Genomic DNA, 13856 nt, shown 5'->3' with positions numbered 1-13856 from the left:
CCCAAGCTGTTTTCCCTTTAATTTGTCATCTTTTAACCTAGTTTGAATTGGATAACCAATTCACTTAACTCATTAAAAATATTCATGAAATAAGGAGAAAAAGTTCAGGGGTGCCTGACTAGCTCAGACGAGGAGTGTGCTACTCTTAATCTCAGGGTTGTGAGTTTAAACACCCACATTGGGTGTAGAGATTACTTAAATAAACTTTTAAAAAAGTGAAAAAAAAGTCCATAAAAGAGACAGAAGAAATTTCTTCTTTGTTGGGACATAGACTTTAAAATTGTGACTTCGACATATATTTTTCATTACACAAACACATTTTTGCCTATTCTATGTGTTCACTTGTGTTCTAGTAGTTGAGATTTCTGAGTATTGTCCAACTGTACAAAATCTTGATCTAAGTATATGTATTGGGAAATAGAAAATATTAACTCATGGCTAGATTCATCTATTTCTGGCTCTTTTTTTTCCTTAGACTTTTTCAAATGAAATGAACTTGATAAACATTTGAAAAGTAGAATTTTTTAATTACTTAAGGGGTGCCTGGGTGGCTCAGTTAGTTGAGTGTCCAACTTTGGCTCAGGTCATGAACTCACAGTTCGTGAGTTCAAGCCCTGCATTGGACTTGCTGCTCTCAGTGCAGAGCCTACTTCGGATCCTCTATCCCCCTCTCTCTCTCTCTGCCCGCTTTCCTCCCTCCCCGTCTCTCTCTCAAAAATAAGTAAAACATTAAAAAAAAATTCTGTACTTGATTTTAATTGAGTATTTCTGATTTTTTAAAAAAAAAAACTTTTTTGAAATGAAATTCACCTAACAAAAAATTAACCGCCTTAAAGTAAACAATTTGGTGACATTTAGTATAGTCACAACAGCACCTGTATCTAGTTCCAAAACATTTTCATTACCCTAGAAGGAAATGCTGTACTTACTAAGCAGTTAATTCCCTCCCTCTCCACCAACCACCAGTTTATTTTCTGTCACCGTGGGTCTATTCTGGATATTTCATTTAAGTGGAATCCTACAATGGGGTGCCTGGCTGGCTCAGTTGGTAGAGCATGTGATTCTTGAGGTTGTGAGTTCAAGCTCCATGTTGGGAGTAGAGTTTACTTTAAAAAACAGAAAACAAGGCTACATCTTTAAAAATAAATAAATAAATGGAATCATACAATATGGGACCTTTTATGCCTGACTTCATTCACTTAACCTGTTTTTGAGGTTCATTCATATTGTAGTATGCATCTACTTAATTTTTTATGGCTGAATAATATTCCATTGTGTGTCTGTTCCACAGTTTGTGCTTTCATCTACTGGTGGATGGTTGAATTGTTTCCTACCTTTTGGCTATTGCAAATATTGCTGGTACGAATATACATGTGCCTGCTTTCATTTGGGTGTATATCTAGGAGTGGGATTGCTGGGTCATATGATGATTGTATGTTTAACTTTTGAGGAATTGCCAAACTGTTTTCCATAGTGACTGAGCCATCTTACATTCCCACTCGCAATGTCTGAGGGTTCCAATTTCTCCACATTCTCACCAGTGCTTTTATTTTTTATTTTTAAAATTATAGCCAGCCTAATGGGTGTGAAGTAGTATCTTATTGCAGTTATGACTTGCATTTCTCCAATAACTAATAATGTTGAGCATCTTTGCATGTGCTTATTGGCCATTTGTATATGTTCTTTAGAGAAGTATCTTCAAGTCCTTTGCCTATTTTTTAATCGAGTTGTCTGTCTTTTTAATGTTGTGTAACAGTTGTTCATATATTCAGATACTAGACCCTTATCAGATACATGATTTGCAAATATTTTCTTCTATTCTTTTTATTTTTAATGTTTATTTATTTTTAGGAGAGAGAGAGACAGAGCGTGAGTGGGTGAGGAGCAGAGAGAAAGGGAGACACAGAATCTGAAGCAGGCTCTAGGCTCCCAGCTGTCAGCACAGACCCTGATGGGGGACTCCAAACGCATGAACCGTGAGATCATGACCTGAGCCGAAGCTGGACGCTTAGCCAACTGAGCCACCCAGGCGCCCCTATTTTCTTCTATTCTGTAGTTGTCTTTTTCCTTTATTGATTTGGTCCTTTGATATACACAGGTTTAAATTTTGATAAAGTCAAATTTATCTTTTTTTTCCTTTGTTGTTCATGCTTTTTGTGTCATACCTAAGAATCCATTTCCAAATTCAAAGTCATGAAGATTTACCTCTGTTTTCTTCTAAAGAAATTCTGAAGAATTTCTTATATTTAGTTTGTTGATTCAGTTTGAGAAATTTTTATATATTGTGTGAAGTAGGGGTCTAATTTCATTCTTTTGCCTGTTGATCTTCAGTTGTCTTAGAACCATTTGTTGAAGAGACTGTTCTTCACTGAATGGTCTTGTTACTTGTTGAAAACCAGTTGACCATGGATGCACGGGTTTATTTCTGGATTCAATTTTATAACATTTATCTATATCTCTCTCTTATACTAGTACCTCACTATTTTGATTAAGGTAGCTTTTGTACTAAGTTTTAAAATCAGAAAGTGGAAGTCCTCCTTTGTTCTTTTTCATGATCGTTTTGGCTCTTTGAGGCCCTTTGTAATTCCATATGAACTTGAGAATTGGCTTTCTCTGTGAAAAAAAGCTATTGAAATTTTGATAGGGATTACATTTGAATCTGTAGATCACTTTTGGTAGTCTTGCCATCTTACAATATTTAGTGTTCCAATCTATGAACACAGGATGTCTTTTCATTTAATTTCTTTCAGCAGTGAAGGGGTGCCTGGCTGGCTCAGTCAGTAGAGCATGCAACTCTTGATCTCACGGTTATGAATTTGAGCCCCACATTGGGAGTAGAGATTACTTAAAAATAATATCTTTAGGGCGCCTGAGTGGCTTTGTCGGTTAAGCGTTTGACTTCAGCTCAGGTCATGATCTCACGGTTCATGAGTTCAAGTCCTACTTCAGGCTCTGTGCTCATAGCTCAAATCTGGAACCTGCTTCAGATTCTGTGTCTCCCTCTCTCTCTGCCCCTCCCCCACTCATGCTCTGTCTCTCTGGCTCTGGCTCTGTCTCTCTCTCTTTCAAAAATAAATAAAAAATAAAATAAAATCTTTAAAAGGGGTGCCTGGGTGGCTCAGTCCATAGAGCATGCAACTCTTGGCCTCAGGGTCATGAGTTCAGGCCCCATGTTAGGCATAGAGCCTATTTAAAAAAAAGAAAAATAGTTAATGATTTATTTCAGCAGTGTTTTCTTTGTTCAGAATACAAGTTTTTCCACCTCCTTGGTTAAGTTTATTTCTGATTTTTTTATTCTTTTGGATGCTATTATAAATGAAATTGTATTTTAATTCCCTTTTGAAGTTTCCATTCCTGATGTGTTAGAATCCATACTGATCTGTGCATATTGATCTTATACTTAGAACTTTGCTGAGTTTATTAGCTCTGGTGAATTTTTTCTTTTTTGTAGGGGCACTTTGGGGATTTTTAAAAAATGTATAGGATCATGTCTTGTTTACACAGAGATATTTTTCCTTCTACCTGTTTTGGATGCCTTTATTTCATTTTCTTACCTAATAGCTCTGGCTAGAATTTCCAGTGCAGTGTTGGATAGCAGTGGTGAACATGGGCGTATGTATTTTGTTCCTGCCTGATCTTAGGGGGCAAGCTTTCAGTCTTTCACTGTTGAATATGTTAGCTGTGGGTTCTTCATAAATGCTTTTGATGTTGAGAAGTTCTTTTGTATTCTTAGTTTTCTTAGTATTTTTACTGGGAGAGGGTGTTGAATTTTGTCCAGTGCTTTTTCTGTGTCACTTTAGATGATTATGTATTTTCCCTTCATGTTAATAATATGTTACATTGATTTTTTTGTATGTTGAACTACTCTTGCATTTCTGGGATAAATCCCACTTAGTTGGTCATGGGGTATGATTCCTTTAATATGCTGTTGGATTCAGTTCACTAGTATTTTGTTGAAGATTTTTGCATCTGTATTTATAAAAGCTATTGGTCTGTAGTTTTCTGATGGTGTCTTTGGCTTGGGTATCAGGATAATGCTGGCCTATAGATGAGGTAAGGAGTGTTGTCTTCTTTGATCCTTCCCCTCCACCACACTTTGTGTTTTGGATGGATTTTGAATTATTTTGGAAAGCTAATTATCCAAATGCTCGAGATTATTATCTAAGACAAAGCCTCCAAAATGGACTTACACGGAAAATTCTCTACCTGATAAGAATTGAACTACAACATTTTGTTGTTCAAACTCTACCTATCCATCTTAGAGAAAAAACCTATTTACATTTATAAAATCCTATGCGGTCAGATGTTGTTATTTCATTATGTATGTGTATAAATTCTAAGGAAGCATTGAATCTAAAGATTATGGTGTTAGGAGATTTTAGTTACCCACATGTATGTAAACACTTCAAGCTGCAATTTTAGAAATACAATGCCTCCTTGGAAGTATTTAACAAGATATAAATTTGATTTTGGCTAGGCTTAACTACTTCATAAGGTAGAACTTGAACACAGGGGCAAGTATGAAAGCATATAATCAGTTAATGTTCAAATGTCCAAAATCTTAGACTCTCCTACAAATATAGTAGCTAATCAGCAAGTAATTTGCTATATCTATTATTTTCAGCTGTTTGCACAATTAAACTCCTTGCTTCTCCTTTATAAGATATATAAATAATAATGGTGCAATTTTATAAATGTATTCCTCTTCTTATTTGATTTTCTATCTATATGGCATGAGTAATAAATGCATTGCTAAAATAAACAGCACATTTTAAGAATTAGTTTATTTCTTTTAGAATGTACCTTTTTTAGAATGCTAGCAGATTATTCATGTTTTTTCTTTTAATGATATCATAAGTTCACAGAAAGTACAACCGCAAATTATATAAACCTATTGTGTTGTTTTTTGGTTTTTGGTTTTTTTTTTTAAGTAGGCTCCATGCCCAACGTGGGGCTTGAATTCATGATTCCAAGATCAAGAGTTGCATGCTCTACCAACTGAGCCAGCTAGGTGCCCCTAATAGTAAGCCTATAGTTTTATAACTATTTAAATATTTGTGTTCGGAGCATTCAAGTCCAACTATATTTAAAGGGAAAAGTAATATATACAACAAGTATTTTTAAGTCCTTTTAATTTGGGTTAAAAGTGATATACTGTTATGACCCAAATAGTTTTAGATCCTAAAGGGTGCCCAGCTTTCTGGTTTATGGCAAAAAATAAGTATTTGTGGAATTAAGTGCATAGCAGTTGTATGTTTTACAGACCAAACATGGTACATTCAGTCCAGTTCTAAGATAAAAACATAAAACGGGGGTGCCTGGGTGACTCAGTTAGGTGTCCAACTTTGGCTCAGGTCATGATCTCACGGTTCCTGGGTTTGAGCCTCGCATGGGGCTCTGTGCTAACAGCTCAGAGCCTGGAGCCTTCTTCGGATTCTGTGTCTCCCTCTCTCTCCGCCCCTCTCCTGGTCGTGCTGTGTCTCTCTGTCTCTCTCAAAATAAATAAACATTAAAAAAAAAAAGGATAAAACATAAAATGTAAATACATTTAACAAAATGTGTTGTAATCGGTCCATGTAAGTGTAAAAAATTAGAAAATTATTTTGGGAGGGTGTATATAATTGATTTTACTGGTGTTTAGCAAAGTGGGTGAAACAAAATAATCTTTTTTTTTTTTAAGTTTATTTGTTTTGAGGGAGAGAAGGGGCACTAGCACATGAGCGGGGGAGGGGCAGAGAGGGAGGGACAAAGAATCCCAAGCAGGCTCCCCACTGTCAGCAGAGTCTGACGTGGGGCTTGAACTCAGGAACCCTGAGATCTTGACCTGAGCCTAAATCAAGAGTTGGATGCTTAACCTGCTGAGCCACCCAGGCGCCCTTATTAAATAATCTTTTAAAAATATAGTAGTTTTCTAGTGGCAAAATGCATTGATTTAAGTTTTGCACTCAGTCCCCATGATGGAGGTGTGAAGGAGGTATTACACTTATGATTACCTTCTTTTACATTTGAGAAAACGGAATTGGTCTGATTGACTTTTCCACTTCCCAGTTAGCAAGTGAGTGTTAGAAATTAGACCCAGGACTTCAGATTTTAAGCATCAATTTCTTTCTGTTAAATGAGATTTTTCTTTTCTGTTTGTTGCAGTTCAAAAGAAATAAGGAATAATACTGTTTTCTATAAATATGATATGCTATCCTTAAAGACAACATGTAATTCATTTTATAAACATAATTATAACTTCAGAAAATAATTCACAATAAGACTCAGACTTGCTTCTATGTTAAAGTGTGTTTGGATTTTCAAAACTGATTTCTATGCAGCTTTTCAAGGATAGGTTGTTCATACATTATCTCCTGCATAATGCTGGAGGGGCAGTGTGGTCTCATACAGTGGTTTTCACACTTGATCAAGGCACAGGAATTACTGGGAGTTTAATAGCTCAAGAAGCTCTCCAGGTAATTCTGGTAGAAGTGATCCACAGATACCTGGACAAACACTGGCTTTACAGTTTCCCACACACACACACACAATTATCTGCCTCATAAGATGATGGTGGTGATTCAATCTATGATATTATTATAGTTCTTGGGACAGAACCTGGCACATAGTAAATGTTCAAGATATTTCATTCATATGTGATGGCTTGGGTGGCAACAAAGAAGCAAGAGAGCATTCTTTCAACAAAATATATTGAATTCCTGCACTATTCTAGCTGTTTTGATATAAAGGGGAAATGGACACATTCCTCACTTTTGTTGAGTTTACTTGATTAATAGATTCATTTTAAAGGTATACATCCTTCCCTTGTAACAAATTGTAAGATAAAATGAATATCAAGGGCATGTTTGTATAGTTCTTCTTTTTCCCTGTAAATTAAAAATTCATTTTTTTAATTTGAACTGATGATTGCAAGTTAAAGAAATAGGCTGGTGGTATTATTTCTCGTTTTATTGTTGCTTTAAAGCTGTATTTGCCAATACAGTGCCACTGGATGCTGGCAGCTGTTTAAGTCAGTTAAAATTAAATAACATTAAAAATTTAGTTTCTTGGTGCACTAACCACATTCCAGGTGCCCCATAGCTCACATGCAGCTAGTGACTGCTGTATTGGAGATAGAACATTTACATCATCATAGAAAGTTCTGTTCTACATGTTGCTCTAGAGCCTAGAACAAAGCAGGGAATTTTTCCAGTTGCCTTGATCTGTAAACTGATTTTAAGGTAAACGTTAGTAGTGGCCTGATGCTGTCATTTCAACGCCTACATGCATTAATAACCTCTCAGGTTGACCAAGCCCATAGCTGGTATTGATTTCCCTGAACAGTTTCATTGCACAAGCAAGTGAGATTTAAATGCTAATATCTGGGCATTTTTTTAAACCTTCAAGCAATATACTTAAGTTGTCTTATTGGTTTAGGTATAGCTTTTTGTGCACGCGCACGTGTGTGTGTGTGCGTGTGTGTGAGTGAGTGAAAGAGAGAGAGACAATTTACCTCCAGAGCATTACAATTGCTTTAAGTTTGTATCTAATAAACTTTAGGGGGCAAATAAAAGTTGCAATTGCATCTATATTTCTAGAATTTACAATATTTATATAAATAATTTATTTATAGAAGACAAATTCCAGAGTGGTGAAAAGTTGGACTAACACTATGTAGTCAGAATTCTTCTAGTTATAACCCATTATACTTGTAAAATATGACAAATTTAGTATTTTGATAATTTTAAACCTAAACATTTTTTACAGCACATGAGTGTTTTTTGTTAAAAACTCTGTAAAATTGTGTAGCACCTGCTACATTCTGATGTCTAGGCCATGAATGCATTTTCCTGTGCATAGTTCAAGAAATAGTCTGCGAGGGTAATTGACTTTTCACCTTTATTTCCTGCATGTGTCTATATATATACCTATAAGAGGTGTTCTTTTCTTCAGGTTTTGCTATGGTGTACCTTTTTGAGAAGGGAAGCCATAGGAGTCTGTTCTCACTTGGTCCCAGGTCATGGATGAGAGCAATTAGGAGAATAGACGGAGCCTGGGTGGCTCGGTTCAGTGTCTGACTTTAGCTCAGATCGTGATCTTGCGGTTCACGGGTTCGAGCCCGATGTTAGTGGTGCTGACAGCTCAGAGCCTGGAGCTGCTTCGGATTCTGTGTCTCCCTCTCTCTCTGCCTCTCCCCGGCTTGTGCTCTGTCTGTCTCTCTCTCTCAAAAATAAATAAAAAATATTAAAAATAATTTTAAAAAAAGAGTAGAAATTCTCTTGTACGTTTCTGCCTCCTTCAGTGACTTTCCCTCTTTCCAGATCACTTACTTCAGCCTCTGGTACCACAACAAGCAAAATCAGCGCCGTTGGGTAGATTTGGAAAAGCCTCTCAAGAAGCAGCTGGATAAATATGCATTGGAACCTACCGTCTATTTTGGAGTGGTGTTTTACGTGCCTTCGGTTTCACAGCTGCAGCAGGAGATTACCAGGTGAGCACTAATATGCTCTTTGTTTTTAGGAAATAATCTAATGAGATTAAGAAAGTGACACCAAGGTTAAAGTCAGGAGATAAGACTAAACATTGCCCTCCTGCCCACATATTTAGCCACATTATTGCAGGGAGGTTCTGGTATGCAGTGTGTCAGAGTATTTTATTGTGTGTTGCATGAATTATGGTTTCACTAGGCACAAAGGAGTGATTAACGGGGAAGATGATGTTTTTATCCTGGCTGTGAACTCTTCTTGTTGTGATGTTTCCTTCAAAGTTTTTGTTGATTTGTTTCTGATCTTTGTTAACACTGAAATGAGAGAGGAAATTTTAAAAAGTCGCAGAATCTGTCTTCATCCCTCAGGGAAATGTGCAGATGTGCAGAGGGGTTCTTACAGTTCTTTGACTTCAGTAGCTATAGTCTGTAGATAGTTGGGAGGGGGAGCGTGTCTAGGGTAGAAGAGGCCGGTAAGTTCACTTAGAAGGGACAGAGGCAGAGAGGGAAGGTCATATTAAGGAGTGGGATGGAGGAACTGCATTTTTCTTTCCTTGAATAAAAAACAAGGAATAAAATTTGGATTCATGAGTCTGCCTTTCAGAGTTCTCCAAAATCCACTACTACCTTATCTTTTGAACCCCATTTAACATTACTTTTCAGCCAAGCTGGACTACTTCCAGTGCCCGGAACATGCCGCATGCCTTTTCATCTTTGGGTCCTAGATCTTCCTTATTTATGTAGTGGAATCCTATTTGTCTTCTGAATTTCAGTTCAAAAGGCACCTCCTCCATGAAGTTTCTGCGACCCTTGGCCTGGAATGAGCTTTTGCCTTTTCCAGACTGTCCTACAATTTGCTTGTACTTGTGTTAAGATGGCAGTTGTTACAGCCTTTCGTTATAGTTCTTTGTGTACATATCTTATCTTTTTCTTGGATTTTAAACCTGTAAGTTTTCTTTAGCTTTACCTTTCGCACAGTATCTAACACGGTACCCTGTACATAAGAACCTGGTACTGCCCTGTGTTTGTGTAATGTTCTCTCTGAGTACTGAGTTTGCCAGTTAATTATCGGAAGAAGATATGAAACCTAAGAAGAAAGAATCAGGTAGTAGGGATAATAAACATGCACTGACTGTAAAAGTGACCTGAGATAGGAATGTTGACGAGAGAAGTAGAAGCCAGGAGGAAAAACAGCAACTGATCAATGACTCATTTATTTAAACATTTAGTGAAAATGTAATATGGTATGATGTCAGAGCTCTGTGGGAGACGAGTATACAAGTGACTAGGCTTTAATCCTGCCCTGGAGGAGTGACTGGAGTCTGGAAGCAACAGCCCGTGTAAATAAACAATTACAGTATATTATGATGATAAATGCTTTCATTAAAACAGAAGATTCCTAGGGGTGGGGCACCAAGGAACTGGAACAGGCAAGTAAAGAAGTTGACTTTTCACTTGACTTTAGAAGGAATTTTCCAGTTAGAGGGAATAGCTGGTGCAGAGTAGGGGAGAGAATGAAAGCCTCTGGTGTTTTCAGGAAATTTCAGATATTACCTAGAGAGGGGAGAGGAGATTTGAAAAATAGGAATGTCCTAGTCATAAGGTCATGGTACAATGGGGAAAGACATTTTCGAATTTTTACAGAATGGGATGATGACATTAGTATTTTACCAACATCACCTGTCACGGAAGGTAGCTTAGAGGTGGCAAGACTATATAGTTAGGAGACCAGTTAGGAATGTATACGCCACAATCCAGACATTAGTCTAGAATGTGGACCTGAACAAAGGCATTAGCTGTAGGAAGGACTAGGCCTGGTAGATTGAGTCAGTAGGAGTGCACATTGATTATGTATAGGAGAACCTGATAGAGAAGTTGTACCAGTAAGGATTAAGTTTGGCAACATGTGACCAAAAACCCTAAATATCTTTCACTTGTTAAATAAGTCCAGAGGTCAGCCATGCAGAGCTTCTGCTGCTCCACAAAGTCTTCAGGGACCCATGCTCTTTCTCTCTTTCTGTACTGCCCATCCTTGGTGTGTTCTTTCCATTCACTGGGAGATATCCTTGTCAAATAATTCTAGAGAAGTTCTAGCTATCACATTCATATTCTGGCAGCAAATGGGTAAAACTGGTTCTACCCTTAGCTGATTCATGTTGTTTTTGAAAAATTTTATTTATTTATTTTGAGAGAGAGAGAGAGAGAATGTGAGTGGGGAAGGGGCATGTTGTTTTTGAAAAATTTTATTTATTTTGAGAGAGAGAGAGAGAATGTGAGTGGGGAAGGGGCAGAGAGGTGGAGAAAGAGAGAGAGAGTCCCAAGCAGGCCACGTGCTGTCAGCGCAGAGCCCAATGTGGGCCTCAAACTCCTGAACCATGCAATCATGACCCTAGCAGAAATCAAGAGTCGGATGGATGCTTAACCACCTGAGCCATCCAAGTGCCCTGATTCATGTGCCTTTAAGAGGCCTTTCTCAGTTCCTCAGTCACACTACACTAGCCACATTTTAAGTACTCAGTAGCCACATGTGGCTAAAGGCTACCATATTGGACAGCACAGATATACATTATCTTTATCACTGCAGAAATTTCTGTTAGACAACACTGCTCTAAATCTAACAGTTCGCAGGAGAAATTGGAGAATAGATGAACATGTTAAATGACCCTACAAGAGTGCAATCAGATAAACCCAGAATGTAGGGAATTCTACTTGACACATCATACCATTTCAAATACAAATAACATGAAAATAAAGAGAAGGAGTTTTTCTTTTTAAACTTAAGAGAGATTTAGAAATGTCCATCCAATTAGGGCACCTGGGTGGCTCAGTTGGTTGAGCGTCCGACTCTGATTTCGGCTCAGGTCATGATCCCAGGGTCCTAGGATTGAGCCCTGCATCAGGCTCTGCACTGAGCGTGGAGCCTGCTTGAGATTCTCTCTCTTTGTCCATCTCCCTGCTTGTGCTCTATCTCTAAAATAAAAATTAAAAAAAAAAAAATGTCAATTCAGTGTAATCTGTGAACCTGTTTAGATCTGTAGGGGCACCTGGGTGGCTGAGTGGGTTAAGTGTCTGACTTAGGCTCACATCATGGTCTGGTGATTCATGGGTTTGAGCTCTGCGTTGGGCTCTGTGCTGACAGCTTAGAGCCTGGAGTCTGCTTCAGATTCTGTGTTTTCCTCTCTGCCCCTCCCCAACTCGTGCCCTGTCTCTCTCTCAAATATACATAAACAAAAAAATTAAAAATAAAATAAAAATAAAAATAAAAAAACTGTAAAAATACATTTTTGAGGGGCACCTGGCTAGCTCAGTTGGTAGAGCATGCAACTCTTGATCTCAGGGTTGTAAGTTCAAGCCCCATGTTGGATGTAGAGATTACTTAAGTAAAATCTTCAAAAAAAAAAATGTTTTTGAAGCAATCACAAAAATTGTATGTGGACTGGATATTGGGTAGCTTTAAGGCACTATTGCTCATTTTGTTGGTTATGTTAAAAATGTGGCTTTTTTTTTTTTAAAGCTTATCTTTTAGGAATATGTACTAAAATACCTGTAGGTGCTATGATATATCTGGGATTTGATTTAAAGCACTTGGGTGGGGAAGGGGAGAATGTAGAGGAAACAGTATGGATAAAGTGATGATTGAGGCTGCATGATAAGGATGTGTGGGTTTACTGGGACTTGTTTTCTGTATATGTGTTTCAGAATTTCCATAATAAAACTTAAAAATGCCATTACCTACACGTTAGCCTTCTAATACTAGCCTAAGAAAAACAAGTGAAGGAAATAAATAAACCTAAAATAAATGTGGGTGGGGAGGGCACCCGGTGGCCCGATTGGTTGAGTACCTCACTCTTGATTTCAGCTCAGGTCATGATCTCACAGGTCGTGAGTTTGAGCCCTGCATGGGGCTCGAGGCAGATGGTGCGGAGTCTGCCTGGAATTCTTTCTTCTCTCTGCCCCTGCTCCGCCTGTGCGTGCGCATGTGCTCTTTCTCTCAAATAAACTTTAAAATAAACTCTCAAAATAAACTTTAAAAAAAAGGTGAAGGAAAAGACTGCCTCTTTATATACTGAAATATCTGTTGGGCAAAATGGGGCAACCTAATTTATTATAATTGTTTCATGTAATATTTCTTTTTTTTTTTTTAATTTTTTTTTTCAACGTTTATTTATTTATTTTTGGGACAGAGAGAGACAGAGCATGAACGGGGGAGGGGCAGAGAGGGAGGGAGACACAGAATCGGAAACAGGCTCCAGGCTCTGAGCCATCAGCCCAGAGCCCGACGCGGGGCTCGAACTCACGGACCGTGAGATCTTGACCTGGCTGAAGTCGGACGCTTAACCGACTGCGCCACCCAGGCGCCCCTCATGTAATATTTCTTGTATAAAAGTATTTTATATTAGAAAGTTGATAAGTGCATAAGATTGAGATGAAACGTCTATTTTAATTAGTATTTTGGCTTTGGGCAAATTTATAGAACACTTGTTTAGAATTAAGATGTGCAGTTTCTTTAATTCAGAACTGTTTGTAAGGAATAAAAGTTTGCATGTTACATTTTATTACTGTGTTGTTTTTTAATTATTCTTTTTGCAGTAAATACTGAAAGAAGAGATTTGTAAATCATCCTTAGCCTCACCAGCATATTATAATTTTAACAAAAAGTGTTAATAGAAGTGGTAATAACCTTTGAAGTAAAATTTCTTGGTCCTTTCCTTTTAAGTAAATACTTAAATATATACATACATGCATACATATACACACATATATATGGGTATATACATATATATGGATATGTACACATATGCACACACTGCTTGCTTCCATTAAAGGATTTTAAGGACAATACGATGAAAGATAATAGTAAAAGCAACCACTTACCTTTCTTACTATATGTCAGGCACTGTCCCAAGTACTTTATACTTAATCATTCACTTCCTCCGCACAACAAATCTTACAGAGTAGGTATTATTATCCATTTTGTAGATGAGGAAACTAAGGCACAGAAAAGCTAAATAAATATCTTGCCCAAGGTCATGCTGCCAGTATGTGGTGGAACTGAGATTTAAACTCAAGCAGGCTGACTTCTCAGTCCTTGCTCTCAACCATTGTATTCATATGGACTCTACTATTCAAAAAAAAAAAACAAAAAAAAAACCTAAAGAAGTAGGATAAAAATACTAGGAAAATTCTTCACTGGAGATTTGTGACAGTCAAAAACACGCACTTTGGGGTCATTCTGACCGAGATTCAAACTCCGACTCAGCCTACCTTTGCGGTATTATTTAATCTCTGCATATTATTTAATCTCTGAGCTTCAGCTGTGCCTGAGTACAAGGTGGCTGTTATTAAACAGGTGGAGCAAGTGGTTAGGAAGGGAAGGAGAGGGGAAGCAGTG

General features: G+C 37.6%; 1 protein-coding gene across 1 annotated transcript in view; it reads left to right on the top strand.

Annotated features, from left to right (window-relative positions):
- PTPN21 (protein tyrosine phosphatase non-receptor type 21) overlaps window positions 1–13856 on the top strand; it is an 82067-nt gene that overhangs the window by 24149 nt on the left and 44062 nt on the right. Inside the window, exon 3 of the mRNA XM_043556791.1 lies at window positions 8301–8470. Within this exon, the coding sequence (XP_043412726.1) occupies window positions 8301–8470 (170 nt within the window). The remainder of the gene's footprint in view (window positions 1–8300; window positions 8471–13856) is intronic.

The sequence above is a fragment of the Prionailurus bengalensis genome, chromosome B3 (genome assembly GCF_016509475.1).
Source record: "Prionailurus bengalensis isolate Pbe53 chromosome B3, Fcat_Pben_1.1_paternal_pri, whole genome shotgun sequence".
Classification (NCBI taxonomy): domain Eukaryota; kingdom Metazoa; phylum Chordata; class Mammalia; order Carnivora; family Felidae; genus Prionailurus; species Prionailurus bengalensis.
This window is presented reverse-complemented; position numbering and strand designations above follow the sequence as displayed.